At 41.3% G+C, this 20431-nt stretch overlaps 1 protein-coding gene across 5 annotated transcripts in view; it reads right to left on the bottom strand.

The window, feature by feature from the left end:
• Positions 1-20431, bottom strand: part of ZNF566 (zinc finger protein 566) — a 42277-nt gene that overhangs the window by 15948 nt on the left and 5898 nt on the right. For 2 of the 5 annotated variants that reach the window (XM_009435364.5, XM_063800244.1), the window contains exons 2-4: positions 13282-13349; positions 10060-10186; positions 9639-9737 (exon numbers count right to left, since the gene is read on the bottom strand). In XM_009435364.5, coding sequence (XP_009433639.1) covers positions 9639-9737; positions 10060-10186; positions 13282-13290 — 235 coding nt within the window. In that variant the 5' untranslated portion in view covers positions 13291-13349. Of the gene's footprint in view, positions 1-9638; positions 9738-10059; positions 10187-13281; positions 13352-20431 lie in introns of those variants that run through there. The other 3 variants (XM_009435365.5, XM_063800243.1, NM_001009089.1) reach the window with 2 other exon arrangements.

The following is a 20431-nucleotide window of genomic DNA, read 5'->3' as shown; positions in this document are numbered from 1 at the left end:
GAACTTACACTTTAGTTCTTAAAGTCTTTGATATGTTATTTAGGGACAGATCCACGTATATTCGGGCAAAAATGAGCCTAAGAGTTCATAAAAACTGAGTTTTTTTGAACTCTGGGTTTTTTTTTTTTTTTGGAGATGGAGTTTTGCTCTTGTTGCCCAGGTTGGAGTGCAATGGCACGATCTCGGCTCACCCCAACCTCTGCCTCCCAGGTTCAAGCAATTCTCCTGCCTCAGCCTCCCGAGTAGCTGGGATTAGAGGCATGTACCACCACACCTGGCTAATTTTGTATTTTTAGTAGAGATGGGGTTTCTCCATGTTGGTCAGGCTGGTCTTGAACTCCCGACTTCAGGTGTTCCACCCACCTCGGCCTCCCAAAGTGCTGGGATTACAGACATGAGCCACCATGCCGGGGCCAACTTTGGGTTTTTTGAACTTGAACATGGGTTGCTTTTTTGAAGTTGTTCCTTTCTGGGATCTTCTTAATACTTTCTAGTTCCCTGGAGCTCCCCTATTCAGTTCTCTAGTCATAAGGCTGGGGCTTTAGTTACCTCCCTCTGCTATGTACTTTCTGCAACTATGCCTGGGTATGGCAGGAGGAAACAGAGAAAAAAAGTAATAGGGATTCACTCCACAGCAACTCTAACAGGAAAAGAAGGTTCCTATTCCTTGTAGTTTTAGATACCTGCAGGCCCCCACTGCTTCCACTATTGCTGCTGCTGCTGCTGTGAGATTGTCTGGAGGCTGGGACATGCAAAAACAGGGGGGAAAATATAGACATATATTTCTGTATATATACATATATGTATATATGGACATATGTATGTGCATATACACACAAGCAAGAGATTGCCCCAGTCTCTCTTGGTGTTAAGAATCCCATTTCCTACCATCCTGGCTAACGCAGTGAAACCCCGCCTCTACTAAAAATACAAAAAATTAGCCGGGCGTGGTGGGGGTGCCTGTAATCCAAGCTACTCGGGAGGCTGAGGTAGGAGCATCGCTTGAACCCAGGAGGCGGAGGTTGCAGTGAGCCAAGACTGTGCCACTGCACTCCAGCCTGGGTGACAGAGCGAGACTATGTCTCAAAAAAAAAAAAAAGAATCCCATTTCCTGTGCCTTCTGCCAAAACTAGAAGGCTTATCTTGGGCCAGACGCAGTAATCCCAGCACTTTGGGAGGCCAAGATGGGAGGACTGCTTGAGCCCAGGAGTTCAAAATCAGCCTAGACAACACAGGGAGACCTGGTTTCTACCAAAATTTTAAAAATTAGCTGGGCACGGTGGCACATGTCTGCGGTTTCAGCTACTCGGGGGCTGAGGTAGGAGGATTGCTTGAGCCCAGGAGGTCCAGACTGCAGTGAGCTGTGGGTTCACCACTACACTCCAGCTGGAATTATCTCTGTCTATATCCTACGCAATAAACAAGTCAACTGCATTTGTAGACCCCAAAAAACATATAGAAAATACCTAGAAATAAAATATCAAATGAACTATAAGCCCTTTTTTGAGATGTTTATAAAAATACACTGAAATACCATCAAGAAGGCCTAAATAAATGGAGAAAAGTACTGTGGTCATGGCAAACATGATTTAACATAATAAAGATATCAGTTACTACTAAAGTGATCTACAAATTCAATGTAATTTCTTCTTTTTTTTTTTTTTTTTTTTGAGACAGAGTCTCGCTCTGTTGCCCAGGCTATAGCACAGTAGTATCATCTTGGCTCACTGCAACCTCTGCCTCCTGGGTTCAAGTGATGCTCATGCCTTGGACTCCCGAGTAGCTGGGACAACAGGTGTGCGCCACCACACCTGGCTAATTTTTGTGTTTGCTTTTGTTGGGTTTTTTTTTTTGAGACAGAGTCTCACTCCATCACCCAGGCTGGAGTGCAGTGGCACGATCTCGGTTCACTGCAACCTCCACCTCCCGGGTTCAAGCAATTCTTGTGCCTCAGCCTCCCGAGTAGCTGGGATTACAGTTGTGTGCTATCACACCTGGCTAGTTTTTGTATTTTTAGTAGAGCCTGGGTTTCACCATGTTGTCCAGGCTGGTCTCGAACTCCTGGCCTCAAGTGATCTGCCCACCTCAGCCTCCCAAAGTGTTGGGATTACAGGTATGAGCCACCACACCCGGCCAAATTCAATGTAATTATACATATTAAAAACTCAACATTTTAAATAAAACATAAAGTAATTTTTAATACTATATGAAAGATCAAAGAGATAAGTATAACCAAAATATGCCTAAAGAAAAGGTGGAGAGATGTGTCCTATCAGAAATCAAGACTTGTTATATAAATAAGAGTAATTAAGGCAGGGATAAAAAGGCTCAATGTAACAAGAAAGACCCAATGCATATATGAAATCTGAATATATGACAGAGGAGCATTGTTGATCAATGAAGAATAGATGGAGTTTTCATTTGAGAGGGGAACATAATTTTTTTTTTTAAGAGACGGTGTTTCCCTCTGTTGCCCAGGCTGGTTTTGAATTCCTGGGCTCAAGCAACCCTCCTGCCTTAACCTCCCAAAGTGCTGGGATTATAGGCATGAGCTACCACACCCAGCCAATTCGTTTTCTATACAGGAAAAATAACTGATCTCCATCTCATACTATTCATAAAAATCAATTAAAGTTGCATTAATAGGTCTTTAATAAGAAAGCGGAAACATAAAAATTCTTGGGAGTTCGAGATCAGCATGGGCAACATGGCAAAACCCTGTCTCTACAAAAAATATGAAAAGTTAGCTGGGAGTGATGGCACGCGCCTGCAGTCCTGGGAGGCTGAGGTGGGAGGATCACCTGAGCCTAGGAGGTAGAAGCTGCAGTGAGCCGTGATTGTTCCAGTGCACTCTAGCCTGGGTGACTTTTTCTGTCTTAAAAAAAAAATTTTTGGAATTAAAGTAGAAAATTGGGCTAGGAAGGGGTTTCTGAAGATCCAAAAAGTATAAAGCATACAGGAAAAAGATAAAAATGTTTATAAGCAATCTATAATTTAACCACTAAACATACAATTTGACAATATTAACACAAAGAATTACTGTTCTTCAAAAGATATCATAACGAAAGTGAATAAAAAAGACATAAACTGGAAAACATATCTATAAAACATGTGATTGATCAAAAATGAGTATCTAGAATTTATACAAGGAATTCCTACAAATCTTAGGAAAAAGACAAATTAGCCTAATACAAAATGGATCAAAATGACATTATACAGAAGAGACACTAATGACCAATAAACATATGGAAAGGTAATCATCTTCAATAATGACCAGGGAAATTTAATTTAAAATTATAAAATAAGATTTCATACTCATCAATCAGATTATTAAAAGATGAAAAAATCTTATAATATCATAAGGTAAGATGGTGGAACGAAAGTACTTCCAACGTAAACTAATACAACACTTGGAAAACAGTTTGGCATCACTTTGCAAAGCTGAGTAAGTATGTACACCAAGATCCCGCAATGGTATTCCTAAGTGTATTTCCTAACAAATCTCTTGCACATGTAAGTCTGCAGATGTAAATATTATTGTCATAATTATATGTTTACATATATACATTCTATATATTCTACTATGTTTATAAATACTTTTTTTTTTGAGACGGAGTCTTGCTCTGTAGCCCAGGAGTGCAGTAGCACGATCTCAACTCACTGTAAGCTCTGCCTCCCAGGTTCACGCCATTCTCCTGCCTCAGCCTCCCGAGTACCTGGGACTACAGGTGCCCGCCACCATGCCCGGCCAATTTTTTTTGTATTTTTAGTAGAGACGGGGTTTCATCATGTTAGCCAGGATGGTCTCGATCTCCTGACCGCGTGATCTGCCCACCTCGGCCTCCCAAAGTGCTGGGATTACAGGTGTTAGCCACCATGCCCGGCTTATAAATACTATTTTAAGGGAAAAATTTAATGGATAGGTTGAAAAGCATAAAGGTCATTGTTACAGAATATATTAGCAAATCAATATAAATCAAGGCCAAAGAAATATATATAATAAATATATATAAAGGCAATATAAATATATATAAAGGCAGTATAAATGGAAAAACAGATAAAGAGTAAGAAACACACAGACGTTTTATGTCAGTTTAATAGAAGGAAAAAAGGAAAGGGTAACAAGGCAATATTTGAAGAGATGACTACTAAGAATTTCCTATCACTAAAAAAAAAAAGATGTAAGTCCTCAGATTGAAAAATACTACCAGGAGCAAGGCATAATGGGAATAAAGGTAACCATATCTGAATTTATCACAGTAAAAATTTAGCCTATTAGAGGGAAACATTTTTCTCTAATGGAAAGGAACAAGAATCATCTATCAAAAAGAAAACAGTTAAGAATATCTTCATGGCCTTGTGGCAGGCAAAGATATATTAAAAAAGACAACAATGTACAGCTGGCCCTCTGTACCAGGTGGGAGGGGTGAGGACAGTTGAGGTTTGGTTCCAGGACCATGGCAGACACCAAAATCTGCGGATGCTCAAGTCCCTTATATAAAATGGCACAGTAAGTTGGTTTCAACCAACTGTGAGTCTCAACCTATTAATACAGAGGGCCAACTATACGTATTTTACATCCAAGACTGGTTGAGTCTGTGGATGCAGAATCCACAAATACGAAGGGCTGACTATACATATGTGATGATTCCATTCATGTAAGATTCAAATATAGGCTAAGGAAGAATTTCTTAACTGAGTCCCTACAAGTGTGAAGCATAAAAGAAAAGATGGATACATTTGACTACAGTAATCATTAAGAACTTCTACTCACAGAAAAGAAAACCGTAAACAGAGCTAAATTCAATTCAGAGTAGAAAAAGATACTTGTAGTTCGTAGAACATGCAAAGTCCCATAAGCAGAACATATAAAGAACTCTTACACATTATTAAGAAAAATACAGACAATTCGGCCAGGCGCAGTGGCTCATGCCTATAATCCCAGCACTTTGCCGAGGCAGGTGGATCACAAGGTCAGGAGATCGAGACCATCCTGGCTAACACGGTGAAACCCCATCTCTACTAAAAATACAAAAAAATTAGCCGGGCGAGGTGGCAGGCGCCTGTAGTCCCAGCTATTTGGGAGGCTGAGGTAGGAGAATGGTGTGAACCCGGGAGGTGGAGCTTGCAGTGAGCCGAGATAGCGCCACTGGACTCCACCCTGGGTGACAGAGCGAGACTCCGTCAAAAAAAAAAAAAAAAGAAAGAAAAATACAGACAATTCAACAGAAAAACAGGCAAAAGATTTGAGCAGGCAATTCACTAAAGAATTTCAGCTGGGCGTGGTGGCTCATGCCTGTAATCCCAGCACTTTGGGAGGCCGAGACAGGCGGATCACGAGGTCAGGAATTTGAGACCATCCTGGCCAACACAGTGAAACCCCATCTCTACTAAAAATATAAAAAATTAGCTGGGCATAGTGGTGGGCGCCTATAATCCCAGCTACACAGGAGGCTGAGGCAGAAGAACCACTTGAACCTGAGAGGCGGAGGTTGAAGTGAGCCAAGATCGCACCGCTGCACTCCAGCCTGGGCAACAATGTGAGACTCTGTCTCAAAAAAAAAGAATTTCAAAAAACTAATCACTTGAAAATGTGTGCTAAAACTCATCAGGCCGGGCATGGTGGCTCAAGACTATAATCCCAGCACTTTGGGAGGCGGGTGGGTCATTTGAGGTCAGGAGTTGAAGACCAGCCTGGCCAACATGGTGAAACCCCAACTCTACGAAAAATATAAAAATTAGCTGGGCTTGGTGGCACGTGCTTGTAATTCCAGCTACTTGGGAGGCTGAGGTGGGAGAATTGCTTGAACCTGGAAGGCAGAGGTTGCAGTGAGCTGAGATCATGCCACTGCACTCCAGCCTGGGTGACAGAGCGAGACTCCATCTCAAAAAAAAAAAAAAAAAAAGAAAAAGAAAAAAAGAAGGAAATGCAAATTAAAACCACACTGAATTATTATTATACACTCACTAATTGATAAAAATCAAAGTTTGGGCTGGGCATGGTGGCTCACGCCTGTAATCTCAGCACTTTGGGAGGCTGAGGCAGGCCGATCACCTGAGGTCAGGAGTTCGAGAGCAGCCTGACCAACAGGGAGAAACCCCATCTCTACTAAAAATACAAAATTAGCCAGGTGTGATGGCGCATGCCTGTAATCCCAGCTACTTCAGAGGCTGAGGCAGAAGAATCACTTGAACCCGGGAGGCAGAGGTTGCGGTGAGCCGAGATCGTGTCATTGCACTCCAGCCTGGGCAACAAGAGCGAAACTCTGTCTCAAAAAAAAAAAAAAAAATTAAAGTTTGACAATACCATACATTAGGAAGCATGTGCAACAATGGGAACGTTCATACACTGCTGGTGAAATTGTAAACAAATACAAGTGTTGAAGAAAAGTTAAAATTAGGTAGCTCGGCTGGGTGAAGTGGCTCGCTCCTGTAATCCCAACACTTTGGGAGGTTGAGGTGGGAGGATCACTTGAGGCCAGGAGTTAGAGACCAGCCTGGTCAACATGGCAAAACCCTGTCTCTACTAAAAATACAAAAATTAGCTGGGTGTGGTGCTGCATGCCTGTAATTCTCACAATTTGGGAGGCTAAGGCATGAGAATCACTTGAATCTTGGAGGCAGAAGTTGCAGTGAACCCAGATCACGCCATTTCACTCCAGCCTGGGCGACAGGGCTAGACTCTGTCTCAAAAAAACTAAAAAATTAGGCAGCTAGTTTGGGAGCAGTGGCTCATGCCTGTAATCTCAGCCCTTCTGGAGCCTGAGTGGTGGGATCACTTGAGCCCAGGAGTTCCAGACCAGCCTGGGCAACGTGGCAAAACCCCGTCTCTACAAAAAATACAAAAAATTAACCAGGTGTGGTGGCATGCATCTGTAGTCCCATCTACTCAGGAGGCTGAGGTGGGGGGATCACGTGAGCCCAGGAGGTGGTCAAGACTGCAGTGAGCCGTGATAGTGCCACTGCCCTCCAGCCTGGGCAAGAGTGGGACCCTGTTCCAAAAAAAAAAGTAAAAGCACCCTCTGGAAACCAATAGACAGGTAAATGTTATTATTTTGCAAAGTCCATAAAAACTGAAAAAATCAACACAGTAATAGATTAAAAGTATGAAATATAGAAATGAACAAGTTAATTATCATGCTATGGTGAAAATGTCCACTCTTACAAGTACTCAATATAATGACAATAAAGCAGTCCAGTATACAAAGAAATCACTGTAAAATTTATATAACTTTGCATTAAGGTTATATAAGGGAGAAAATATCAGTATTTTTTAGAATTACATAATGAGATTATGCAAGGGTGAAATGACATGAGGTCCTGGATTTACTTGAAATTATTTGTGGTGGGACGCGGTGGCTTACGCCTGCAATCCCAGAATTTGGGAGGCCAAGGCAAGTGGATCACCTGAGGTCAGGAGTTCGAGACCAGCCTGGCCAACATGGTGAAACACTGTCTCTACTAAAATACAAAAATTAGCTGGGCATGGTGGCGGGTGCCTGTAATCCCAGCTACTCGGGAGGATGAGGCACGAGAATCGCTTGAACCCAGGAGGTGGAGCTTGCAGTGAGCCAAGATCATGCCACTGCACTCCAGCCTGGGTGACAGAGCAAGACTCCATCTCAAACAAAAACAAAAACATGGCTGGCGTGGTGGCTCACGCCTGTAATCCCAGCACTTTGGGAGACCAAGGCAGGTGGATCACAAGGTCAGGAGATTGAGATCATCCTGGCTAACACCGTGAAACCCCATCTCTACTAAAAAAAAAAAAATACAAAAAAATTAGCCGGGCGTGGTGGCACGCACCTGTAATCCCAACTACTCGGGAGGCTGTGGCAGGAGAATCACTTGAACCTGGGAAGCGGAGGTTGCAGTGAGCCGAGATCATGCCACTGCACTCCAGCTTGGGCAACAGAGCGAGACTCTGTCTCAAAAAAAAACAAAAAAAATAATGAGTTGCATCAAGCCATTTCTAGGTGCACAGCCTTCTGATGACTTCTTGTCTTAGAATGAAAAGATTTCCCATGGCCTGTATGGCAGACAGTACGTAAACTGACCCACTCTTTCCCACTCCTGCCTCTTTGATCTCATCTCCCACCCACGTACCCCTCTGCTCTCACTCCTCCAGTCACTGGCCTCTGGGGCTGCTCCTCAAACACAGCCAACGCACAGCTGCCTCAGGCCCTTGAAGGTCTGCATTCCTCCATCTGGAGTGGTCCTCCGCCCAGTACCCATATACAGTAACTTACTATGGTGCTTCTTCAGGTCTCTGCCCAAACGTTACCATATCATTTAGTAAGATATGGTAAATTTCTCTTGCCTCTTCACATAAAATATCATCCTTTATCCCCTTCCTCTACTTCTTATTTCTTTTAGTATTTACTATTACCTGGTATGTTATATATTCACCTATTTTCATATCTCTCCCTACACTGTGGGGTAGGTTCTGGGAACAGAGATTATGCATGTTCTTTTTTTTCTTTTTTTGAGATAGAGTCTCTCTCTGTCACTCAGGCTGGAGTGCAGTGGCATAATCTTGGCTCACTGCAACCTCCACCTCCCGGGTTCAAGTGATTCTCCTGCCTCAGCCTCCTGAGTAGCTGGGATTACAGGCGCATGCCACCACGCCCAGCTGATTTTTGTATTTTTTAGTAGAGATGGGGGTTTCATCATGTTGGCCAGGCTGGTCTTGAACTCCTGACCTCAGGCAATCCTCCTGCTTCAGCCTCCCAAAGTGCTGGGATTACAGGGGTGAGCCACTGCACCCAATCACGCATGTTCTATTCATCACTGTAACCTCAGTGTTGAGAATAGTGCTGGGCATACCATAGGCACTCCAGAAACATAAACTAAATGAATGAATGTGCTGTTCTGTTCCTCCTCCTTCATACCAAATCTCTCTTTGCCAGCTCTTACCTTCTCCATGGAGACACAGGCCCTTTATTTCCAACCCTCTATATAAAGTCAATGATGCTCACACCAAAAATCTCCCCCTATGACTTCTATGTGGATCAACCCCTCTTCTACCTTGTTAGCCCTCACTTTCTGCTAAGCTCCCTATTTTAACTTCCTTATGGTGGTGTTATTTGTAGACATGTTCTAGTACTTCTACTAGGCAGTAAGTTCTGAAATTGCTTATTCCTTTTTTAAACTCTGCAGCACCTAGCTGAGTGCCTTATACATGTTAGAAAATCAGTAAATGTTGGTAAAAAATATGAATGAATCAATGAGGGCATAAACCCCTATCCCAAAAAACTTAGTAAAAGAAAATAAGTCTTTGGCAGTGTAGGAAAAAAATCTATTTCTGGAGACAGTGATGCTTTTATTAGACTAAATACAAAGGAGGATGAGAAGCTAGGAAGGAAATGGATCCAAAATATGGATAGAAAAGAATATCACTAGAAAGGGTGGAGGAGGGCACCAGCTGGTTAGAACTGAGAGAGAAGGATAAGAGGAGAAAAGCAGGCAAAGTGTGTTAGGTAAAGGGGAAAGGTAGGATCATTTGAAAGCTCATGTAGAAAAGGTCTTACATTTGCACAACAGGCCAAAAGCCTGTGAGGAGAGTTTCCCAGATAGCATCTAAAAGATGCAGTCTCTCTACTGGCCAAATCACGCATTACCTGCTGTGCCTCACTTACCTGGCCACTGGCCTCTTGTTAGCTCTCTGTCAACCAACCAGGGCTCCTTCCCTTGCTCCAAGTAGGAGATCACATTTGGTTTAGAAATAGAATGCCCTGCTTACAAAAGAAGTAACAAAACAAATTTATCATGAGAATATCCTAGAATTCAAATCCAGTCCCTTCATTATAAAGAAAGACATGGCATTATGAGAAGAGTCAAAGAGAGGTACAATGGACTTATGAAACATAACGGAAGATGTAAAACATCCCCAAAAACTCAATGCAGCTTCCTTTTTCTAACTCTACCATATTCAGAACATTCCTGTGGAACAGGATGTCAAAATTCGACTGGTTTTTGAAAGCCAGGTGAGCATTTCACATTGGAGGAAGTAGGCCTTCCAAGGGCAGAATCTAAATTACTATGGACAGATGTCCTTACCCATTGAAACCAGGTTGCTGTAATTCTCCAACATCACATCTCTGTATAAATCTCTCTGATCATCATTCAGGCATTCCCACTCCTCCTGAGAGAAGTCTACGGACACATCACTGAACATCACTGACTCCTGGAACAATAACCACGTATATGACTTGATTAATTTTTTAAAAAGTATTTTTGTGAAGGAAAGAGAGAAGAAAAAGATTAAGGTAGAGGAAGTAAAATATAGTGAGCATATGAATGTCTGGGAAGCAGTGGAGGACTATAAACAAATAAGCACAACTGAATCACTGGGTTTCCAGGTCATTCTGTTTCCTCCAAATGAAACTGCCTGAGTATGCTAGGATACCTCCATTATCCAAACAAGGTTGGGAAGGTACAAAAATTCAGCTAAGAGGGCTTTTCCAATTAAATGAAATTGTATATGCAATGCCTCACACTATACCTGTCATATAATAAATCAACAATACATGTGATCTTTCTCCCTCTCTTTTCCCAAACAGCTGAGAGTCAAATTTCAGAATAAGGGATAAAGACATTAAAAGCCGCCGAGAGAAGAGCAGGTCATATAAAAGGCATCAAAAATTAGAGGGGCAATGGAATTCTCAAGAACACCTCTAAAAGCAAGAAACAATAAGAACGATTCTTCAATATTCTGATGGAGAAAATAAACTCTGACCTAGACTTTCATAAACAAACTATCATTCTGTTTTGAGTGTTGAGAAAAGACATTTGTAGACATCCAAGGACTCAAGAAGAGTTTCTTCAGAAACTTCTAGAGGATGTGCTCCACAAAAACGAGGGAGTAAACAAAAAAAGAAGACAACATAGGATTCAGGAAGTAGGTAAAGTTTCAGGAAAGCTGTGACTGAGAGAGTAAACCAGAGCAGATGGGAACAAGGAAACAGGAAATGGGGAATCAAGTCTCTACATCAAAAGGAACTGATGTGTCTGACCAGAGGGAAAACGTATTGATTGGCCTGTGGCAGTGATGCTGGAGATTCTGGATATAAACACACAAATGACTAGGCAAATGGTGGGGGAAGCAATAAACCCCAGGAAAATGAAGGGTTGTATAGAACAAAGCCATGAGCTCGCTTGGCAGAGAATAATATTTGCAGCCATGATAAGGTGTATACTATTGATTTAACCAAAAATGGTGATATGGTAACAGTCAGGAAAAACGAAAGTGCAGTATGGGAATACAATGTTCCCTTTAACTTTGCAATCAGTCAAGAGATAATGATTAAAGTGGGTTTATCAAAAAATGGTAGTAAACCAATTTTCAAGAGTTGAGGGCAGTGGCCTCTTGGAGTGGGTCTGGTAACGGGACAAAACCAGAATTGAACTATTTCCCTTGTAGACATGTGTAAAATTACTTTTAAAAATTTTGTATCTTAGAAAATTAAATTTCCATATAATTTAAGACTCTGATCCATTCCTATGCCAGACTATTATATAATAAGAAATATTCCTTGTTACAACAAATGCTATTCATATGTTTCTCACTGAATAATATTCTATTATAAGGCTATAAATGACATCTATCCTTTTGCCTTTAGAAATTCAGGCTAGAGGTGATCTTTAAAGACCTCGCCAACATTGGCCCAATCTTATTTATAACCACCTACTGCCCAGCTGTAAATTCTCCTTATAACTAAGCTACAGAAAACTGGTGAAGGATGATCCAGTTTCACCGTTGGTATTACTGACATCATTGCTTTTGTTTTTTAAACAGGATCTTCCTCTGTCACCCAGGCCAAAGTGCAGTGGCATGATCACATCTCACTGCAGCCATGACTTCCTGGGCTCAAGTGATCCTCCCACCTCAGCCTCCCGAGTAGCTGGGACTACAGGCATGCACCAACATGCCTGGCTAATTTTTGCATTTTTTGTAGAGATGGGGTTTGCCATGTTGCCCAGGCTAGTCACCTGGGTTCAAGCAAACCACCAGCCTCAACCTCCCAAAATGCTGGAATTACAGGTGTGAGTCACCACATTTGGCCACTGACATCAATTTTTCATGGATGCTTAGTGAGGTGTGAGAGATTTGTACCAACCACTAGTCACACTCTCAAACATAAAAGGCTCGTTAACCAGGAGACCTTGCCATGTACTAGGACTGAAATCAAACAAAACCACAGCATGTATTTTCTTATTGGAAAACCCAGGTCTACAGAGCTAATGAGGGCTTTTCCCTATAAGGTGCCCCTAATTACTTATTTTCATCCCATCAAATCACTGTCCAAGCAAATTAAATTCATATTAATTCAATGTGGGGAACACATTTCTGCCCTATCAGGATTTTTGATAGAAATCTGAGATAGGAGATGCTGAAGGACTTGTAAACCAGTATGTAAACATTGTTTAAAAGCGGGGGGCGGCGGGGAACTGAAGAGGAGACTGGGGTTGTTTAGGAGGAAACGCATGTCCTTTTCCTGACAGGGGACCCTGGAAACCAGTGTAAAAAAAATTATTCCAAAGCTGATCTGGGTCAGGTTTTTACATTACATAATTTTTACATTACATAATTCTTAAATCTCTTTATGGAAAGAAAGAAATAAGTATTCTTGATGAAACTGATAGGGGATTTTCTGATGGACATTAATCTAAATTAAAACTTCTTCAGAGAAATTTGTTATTCAACCACTTGGCTGACTAACAGTTAACAGTGAATTAATATAAATTTTTTGCTGGGCGCAGTGGCTCATGCTTATAATCCCAGCTCTTTGGGAGGCTGAGGCGGGTGGATAACTTGAGGTCAGGAATTCGAGGCCAGCCTGGACAACATGGCAAAACCTCATCTCTACTAAAAATACAAAAATTAGCTGGGTGTGGTTGTGGGCGCCTGTAATCCCAGCTACTCAGGAGGCTGAAGTAGGAGAATCACTTGAACCCTGGAGGCAGAGGTTGCAGTAAGCCAAGATCGTGCCACTGTACTCCAGCCTAGAAGACAGAGCGAGACTCCATCTCGAAAAAAAAAAAAAAAGGGTAAATTTTCTAACAATGATTATGTAATCAATTCTTTTTTTTTTTCTATGAATTGGCCTGTTAGAGATCCTTTCCTTTACAGCAAAATTCTGACATTGCTCATAACCAAACTTTTTGAAAGGTGTTGTTTTTCTTTCTAACATCAAAAAGCATCATCACGAGGAAAGCAAATGTTTACAGTTACTAGAAGTAAAAATCACTCTATCTGAGCAAAAGGAAACAGTATCTCACCTGAGCCATGGCTCTGATATTAGTAGAAAAGGATCTTCTCTTCGCTCTTCTTTTGGAGAAGGGTAGAGCTGGGAGAGGCAAAAGAAGATAGATAAGACCCCACTTTCCTCACAGCTCCTGGCCCAGAATGATCATTTCCCTTCTGTTCATGCTTCAGAAATGCTTATGGGGTATCAGTGAGGAGAATGGGCAAATGTCTCTATCATCCCTAGCTTCAAAGATACCAGGCTGTAACTGGAGCAGGATGGATTAGGGCAACTCAATATGGCTTGGAGAATATATGTTTATATACACACACATACATACATATAGATTTTTTTAACTCATATTATACACACTACTTATACACGTTGCTATTTTTACTTTATATATCTTGGAATGAAGTCCCAATTAGCACATATTGTGTTACATAACTGGTTTAATAGCTACATTGTAGTCCATTAAATGGATATAACTTAATTTTTTTTTCTTTTCTTTTTGAGACAGAGTCTCACTCTGTCCCCCAGGCTGGAGTGCAGTGGTGCAATCTTGGCTCACTGCAACCTCCGCATCCTGGGTTCAAGCGATTCTTCTGCCTCAGCCTCCCAAGTAGCTGGGACTACAGGCATGTGCCACCACGCCCGGCTAATTTTTTGTATTTTTAGTAGTGATGGGGTTTCACTCTGTTAGCCAGGATGGTCTCGATCTCCTGACCTCATGATCCGCCCGACTCCACCTCCCAATGTGCTAAGATTACAGGTATGAGCCACCGCGCCTGGCCATAACTTTATTTATTTAACCAATCTGTGGCCAATCATCATTTAGGCTTTTTCTAGTTTTTCACTGTAACAAACAATGCTGTAATAAATATCCTTGTGCACATGTCATTTTACCTGTATATGAGTTCTTCACAATTAATTCCTAAAAGTATAATTGCTCAGAGATTATACACATTTTAAGTTTGGATATACCTGGGTCAAACCAGTTTTCTGTTTCTGTTTTTTTTTTTTTTTTTTTTTTTTTTGAGACGGAGTCTTGCTCTGTCGCCCAGGCTGGAGTGCAGTGGCGCGATCTTGGCTCACTGCAAGCTCCGCCTCCCAGGTTCACGCCATTCTCCTGCCTCAGCCTCCTAAGTAGCTGGGACTACAGGCTCCCGCCACCACGCCCGCCTAATTTTTGTATTTTTAGTAGAGACGGGTTTCACCATGTTGGCCAGGCTGGTCTCAAAATCCTGACCTTCCAAAGTGCTGGGATTATAAGCATGAGTCACCACACCCAGCCTTGTGTGTATTCTTTATAAACATCTTCACTTTAAGATGTTTAAAGTGCCCAAAAGAATAAGTTATACTAAAATACTAAAGGAAGACTACATTGTTTAAGGGGAAGAACTGAATTAGTGATCAATGTTTAAATGTTTAAGAAAATTTTGGTGTTTTGCTTATTAGCTACAAGAACTTAATAAACTTAAAATTATACAAACTATAAAGAGCACTATTATTCTCTATGCACCAAGCTTCTTGATCATTAAACAATTCATCAATTATTTCATATAAAACTGACCACCCAGAAAGTAGCACCATGTTATCAATTATCTAATGGCTTCCTCTACCCATAGGCACTCACTCACTGCATTTCCCCAGATGAATACCAAAGGAATACAAGTGTCTCTTCTTTAAAACCTAAATGCACCCTGATATTATTATTATTACTACTACATATTAAGCTCTTAGTATTCTTTTATCAACCAAATAGCCTATGATATATAATAGCCAGGCATTGTGCTAGATACTAAAGAGTCAAAAATAATCCAGAAAGATCTGGAAACAGAGTTCCCTCTTCTATATTCCTCATTTTAAGCCCTCCTTTCTGGTCTTTCCTCCTGGCCTTCCTCTGGTTAAAGGGATGTCTTCAAATGCTGTACCTTCCAAGCAGGATGGCATGAAACATTCCCACTTCAACAGCTCCATACCATGCTTGTTGCATTCTCAACACTCCTCATCTTTGCCCCAGAGGGCAGCCTCCCATGCTGAATTCTTACATCAGGGGATCTGCTCCTCTCTTTTAAATTCAGCCCTCATTAATGTAAAAAAAAAAAAAAAAAGTCTCACGAAATAAGAAAGAAAACTTTCTCAACTTGATGAGTAGCATCTAAGAAATACCTACTGTTGGGAGAGACAGTTATGATGGGTCTCCACATTCTTAGGCGTCTTGCTGGGTATGCCTAGAATGCAAGATTCTAACTACTCATTTCCCAGGGTTATTTATGCAGCTGATAACCTTGAGAGTTGAGATAAGAGCACGAACAGCAGGGTTTCTTACTGCTGACTATAAAAGCAATGGATTATCCAGGCTCAGTGTTCCTCAGTGGCTATGCCCATGCACTGCATGAATAGCATCCATGTAGACCCACATGCTGTCCCCATGGGAGCTGAGAGAAACAGGAACTGATGAACACTGATGCCTATGCTGCTTGCTGTGCCATGAGTAATAAAGTCTTTGTCTCTGATCCAGGAGTCTCATGTTTTCTGCCAGCATTCATGAAACTAACAGGCTAATGTATGAGCTTGTATGTAGGAAAATATCAAATCCTAGAGCTAATGTTATAACTAATGTTGAAACACTGAAAAATGTCCCCCTGAATCCAGGAAAAAAAGAATAATGTGCATTATCATCATTTCTTTTTAATAATGTAATATAAAGGGCTTGGCCAGTATAATAGGGCACGATGAAGAAATAAAAGGTATAAAGATTGGTAGGAAAGAAAGAAAACTATCATTATTCACAGATGATAAGTTGCAGACATAGAAAATCCTAAATAATAAATTCTTAAAATTAGCAAGTGAATTAAACAACATGGTCTCATATAGGGACAATATATAAAAATCAATTGCATTTCTAGTAACAAGTAATTGGAAAATTGTTTAAAATGTAAATACTATTCACAGTTTCCATAATAAACATCAAATACTCAGGTATAAAGCTATCAAAAATGTTACTAAAAATGACAAATTGGTAAGAGAAATTAAGGATCTTAACAAATGTCGACATATACCATATGTACTATAGATTGAATATTGATGTCAATTCTCCCAAAATGAACACAGTTTTTGTTTTTGTTTTTGAATCAGGGTCTTGCTTTGTTACCCAGGTCGGAGTGCCGTGGCACGATCAAAGCTCGCTGTAGCCTCAACCTGTGGGGCTCAAGGGATTCTCCCACCCCAGCCTCCTGAGAAGCGAGGAGTAGAAGCACGCCATCAAGTCCAGCTACATGTTTGGGGTTTTGTTTCTTTGTTTGTTTGCGTGTTTGCTTGGTTTTAGTTGTTTTTCTGTTTTTTTGTTTTTTTTTTTTGTTTTTTTTTTTTGGTAGAGACAGGGTCTCACTATGTTGCCCAGGCTTGTCTTAAACTCTTGGGCTCAAGCAGTCCTCCAGCCTTGGACTCCCAAAGTGCTGGGATTACAGGTGTGAGCCACTGCATCAGGCCCCAAAATGAACACATATATTTGTAAACAAAACCCCAGCAAGGCTTTGGGGGGAATAAGGTAAAAATTAGTAAGTTGATTCTAACATTTATTCGGAAATTAGAAGAGCTTATAATAGCCAAGATAGCTTGGAAAAGAAAAAAAGTAGGAGGACTAAAACTACGGATTTCAAGACAGCAGTACAGACAAAACAATAAAACCAAATAGAATATAGAGTCCAGAAAGAGAGCCACATAACCACATGTATATACTGTCACCTGATTTATGACAAAGACTCCATGCAATTTTTTTTCTTTTTTTTTTTTTTTGAGACAGAGTCTCACTCTGTCACGCAGGCTGGAGTGCAGTGGCACGATCCTGGTTTACTGTAACCTCTGCCTCCCAGGTTCAAGCAATTCTCCTGCCTCAGCCTCTGGAGTAGCTGGGATTACAGGTGGCTGCCACCACGCCCAGCTAATTTTTGTATTTTTAGTGGAGACAGGGTTTCACCATGTTGGCCAGGCTGGTCTCAAATTCCTGACCTCAGGTGATCTGCCTGCCTCGGCCTCCCAAAGTGCTGGGATTACAGGCATGAGCCACCTTGCCCAGCCTCCATGCAGTTTAGATGGGCAAGGACAATCTTTTCAATAAACAGTGCCGGAACAACTAGGCACCCAACTGGAAAAAAAAAAATTAACCTTTACCCCATACATAAGAATTAATTTAAGAGGGATCACAGACTTAAGTGTGAATGTGAATGTTTAAAAGCTTCGGGGCCAGGCGTGGTGGCTCATGCCTGTAATCCCAGCACTTTGGGAGGGCAAGGCCCACCAAGGCGGGCGGAACACCTGAGGTCAGGAGTTCGAGACCAGCCTGGCCAACATGTTGAAACGCTGTCTCTATTAAAAATACAAAAAAAATTAGCCGGGCACGGTGGCAGACGCCTGTAATCCCAGCTACTCAGGAGGCTGAGGCAGGAAAATCGCTTGAACCCGGGAGACAGAGGTTGCAGTAAGCTGAGATCACACCACTGAACTCCGGCCTGGGCAACAAGAGTGAGACTTCGTTTCAAAAAAAAGCACTAGTCATAAAAGACAAAGCACTAAATAAATATCTGCTACAAAAATGGGGAAAGACATAAACAGGCAATCTTTAAAAAGACTCTGAAATGTTCAAACACACTCATAATGAGAGAAATAAGAAAACAAACAATGAGGGCTGGGCACAGTGGCTCATACCTGTAATCTCAGCACTTTGGGAGGCCGAGTCTGGTGGATCACCTGAGGTCAGGAATTTGGGACCAGCCTGGCCAACATGGTGGAACCTCATCTCTACCAAAAATACAAAAATTAGCTGGGCATGGCGGCACGCGCCTGTAGTCCCAGCTACTCGGGAGGCTGAGGCAGGAGAATCACTTGAACCCAGGAGGCGGAGGTTGCAGTGAGCCGAGATCGCGCCACTGCACTCCAGCCCCGGCAACAGAGCAAGACTCTGTCTCGGAAAAAAAAAAAAAAAGAAAGAAAATAACACTGAGGTACTATTTCTCATCTATTAGACTGGTGAAAACTAAAAAACATGACAACATATTCTGTTAGGTGGGCTGTGAAGGGAAACAGACATGCTCATACATAGCTAGTAGGAATAAAAACTGGTACAACAGTTCTAGAGAGGAATTTTGCAATACTTAACAAAACTACAAAGCACTTACCTTTTGACCCAGCAATACCGCTTCTAGGAATCTACCCTAAAGATACTCCTCCAGCAATAGAAAAATACATATATACGAGGTTATTGCAGCACTGTTTCTAGTAACAAAATATTGTAAATGACCTAAATATCCATATGTAGGAAAGTGGTTCAATAAACTATGATAAATCCACAGGCTGCAGTATTATGTAACAATTAGAAAAGAATTATGAATATCTCTTTAACTGCCTGAGTGTTATCCAGAATGTATCATTAAGAGAAAGAAACAATGTACAAAAGAGTGCCTAGAGAATGCTATCTTTAATGTAAAAAGAATACAGGTAACTCTTCATTTGTGCAAGAGAAACACAGCAAGGATAAAGCAGAAACGAATGAAGTTGAATATATACAAGGAGTCTGTGGGAACTAAGTTAATTTTTATTTATTTATTTTGAGACGGAGTCTCGCTCTGTCGCCCAGGCTGGAGTGCAGTGGCGCGATCTCGGCTCACTGCAAGCTCCGCCTCCCGGGTTCACGCCATTCTCCCGCCTCAGCCTCTCCAGTAGCTGGGACTACAGGTGCCCGCCACCACGCCCGGCTAATTTTTTGTATTTTTAGTAGAGACGGGGTTTCACCGTGTTAGCCAGGATGGTCTTGATCTCCTGACCTCGTGATTCGCCGGCCTCGGCCTCCCAAAGTGTTGGGATTACAGGAGTGAGCCACTGTCCCCTGCGAATGTTTTCACATTCAAAATAGTGTAGCCTGCTACAATCAACCAGGATGTGGGGGAACCCAAAATGCAACAAATGATCCTTAAATGTAAGAAAAATGTAAGAAAAAAAAAACACACTGAAAAGAGTGGCAAAGAAAAGAACTAAATTGAGTAACTTTGGAAGATGTTTGTTTACTATATACTATAAGCTTAAAGAAAAAGAGCTACACAGAGATTCTCTACTGTAGTTAGTAAATACTTTTTACACAGGTCCAGGTTGGCAACTCTGAACTAATTTGCATGTATTCTAGGATAGAGCTAATTATTGATTCTGAGAAGCAGGTTTCTCTCTGTTGGAAAATGAAGTAACAAGGAAATGACCAAATTTGATGGGAGACAATTCTCCATGGGTCTTGCATGTTTCTGCGTATCTTGCAAGAAGAGGTACTAAGTGTTTTTGTTCTGCACTATTTTACCAAGTTGTTTATACAGTGAACAGCCTTGGAAGACAGGGTCGGTCTCCTTCTACAGCAAAGGGTAGGCATTCTAACTATCCATTATAAAAAATTCAGGTTTCCTAAGGTCAAGGGAACACACAGATACCTGTGTATTTTGCATAATCCTGGGTGTATGACTGAATCAGTACCATGAGAATGTAGATATTCTGAAGATTGCCATGAGCAACAAAGCATCCTTTGTCTCTGACTCAGAAGTCTCATGTTTTCTGAACGTATCTGTGAAACTGACAAGCCAACTTACTAGCTTACAACTAGCGTAAAATTTCAGATAGTTCATAGTTCTTGGGAAAAGAAAATACCCTGTGGTACTGGAATAGAATTAAACATATGAGTGTAAACTGGTGTGTTTTTAATATATAAACAAATAAATAGACATAAATGTGCATGTAGACATTTGTGTATTTTCTCACTCTCTCCACTGACCAGAACCAGAGCAAAGACGCCAGTAGCAATAAGCACACCAAGTGCCCAGATCTTGGTTTATAAATTCATTCTCCAATAAAAGAAATTAATGCTGCTTGGAGAAATTGCTGAGCCCAGAGATGGAAGAGGGAAAATACAAGATGAACCTGGAACATCTTATGTCCCAGAAAGCGGGGTCGGGGGGAAGCTTTAAAAAATGATCACACGTTGAAAGGACACAAGAGCCAACTTAAGGAGCTTCTGATGGCCAAATATGGGAAAATTTGAACAGCAAAATAAATAAATAATAATAATAGAAAATAGAATAAAATAAATATCCATGAGTCCATAGGTAAATAATTGAATAAACAAATGGGGACAAAAGAAAAACTTC

Source organism: Pan troglodytes, chromosome 20 (assembly GCF_028858775.2).
Source record: "Pan troglodytes isolate AG18354 chromosome 20, NHGRI_mPanTro3-v2.0_pri, whole genome shotgun sequence".
NCBI lineage: Eukaryota > Metazoa > Chordata > Mammalia > Primates > Hominidae > Pan > Pan troglodytes.
This window is presented reverse-complemented; position numbering and strand designations above follow the sequence as displayed.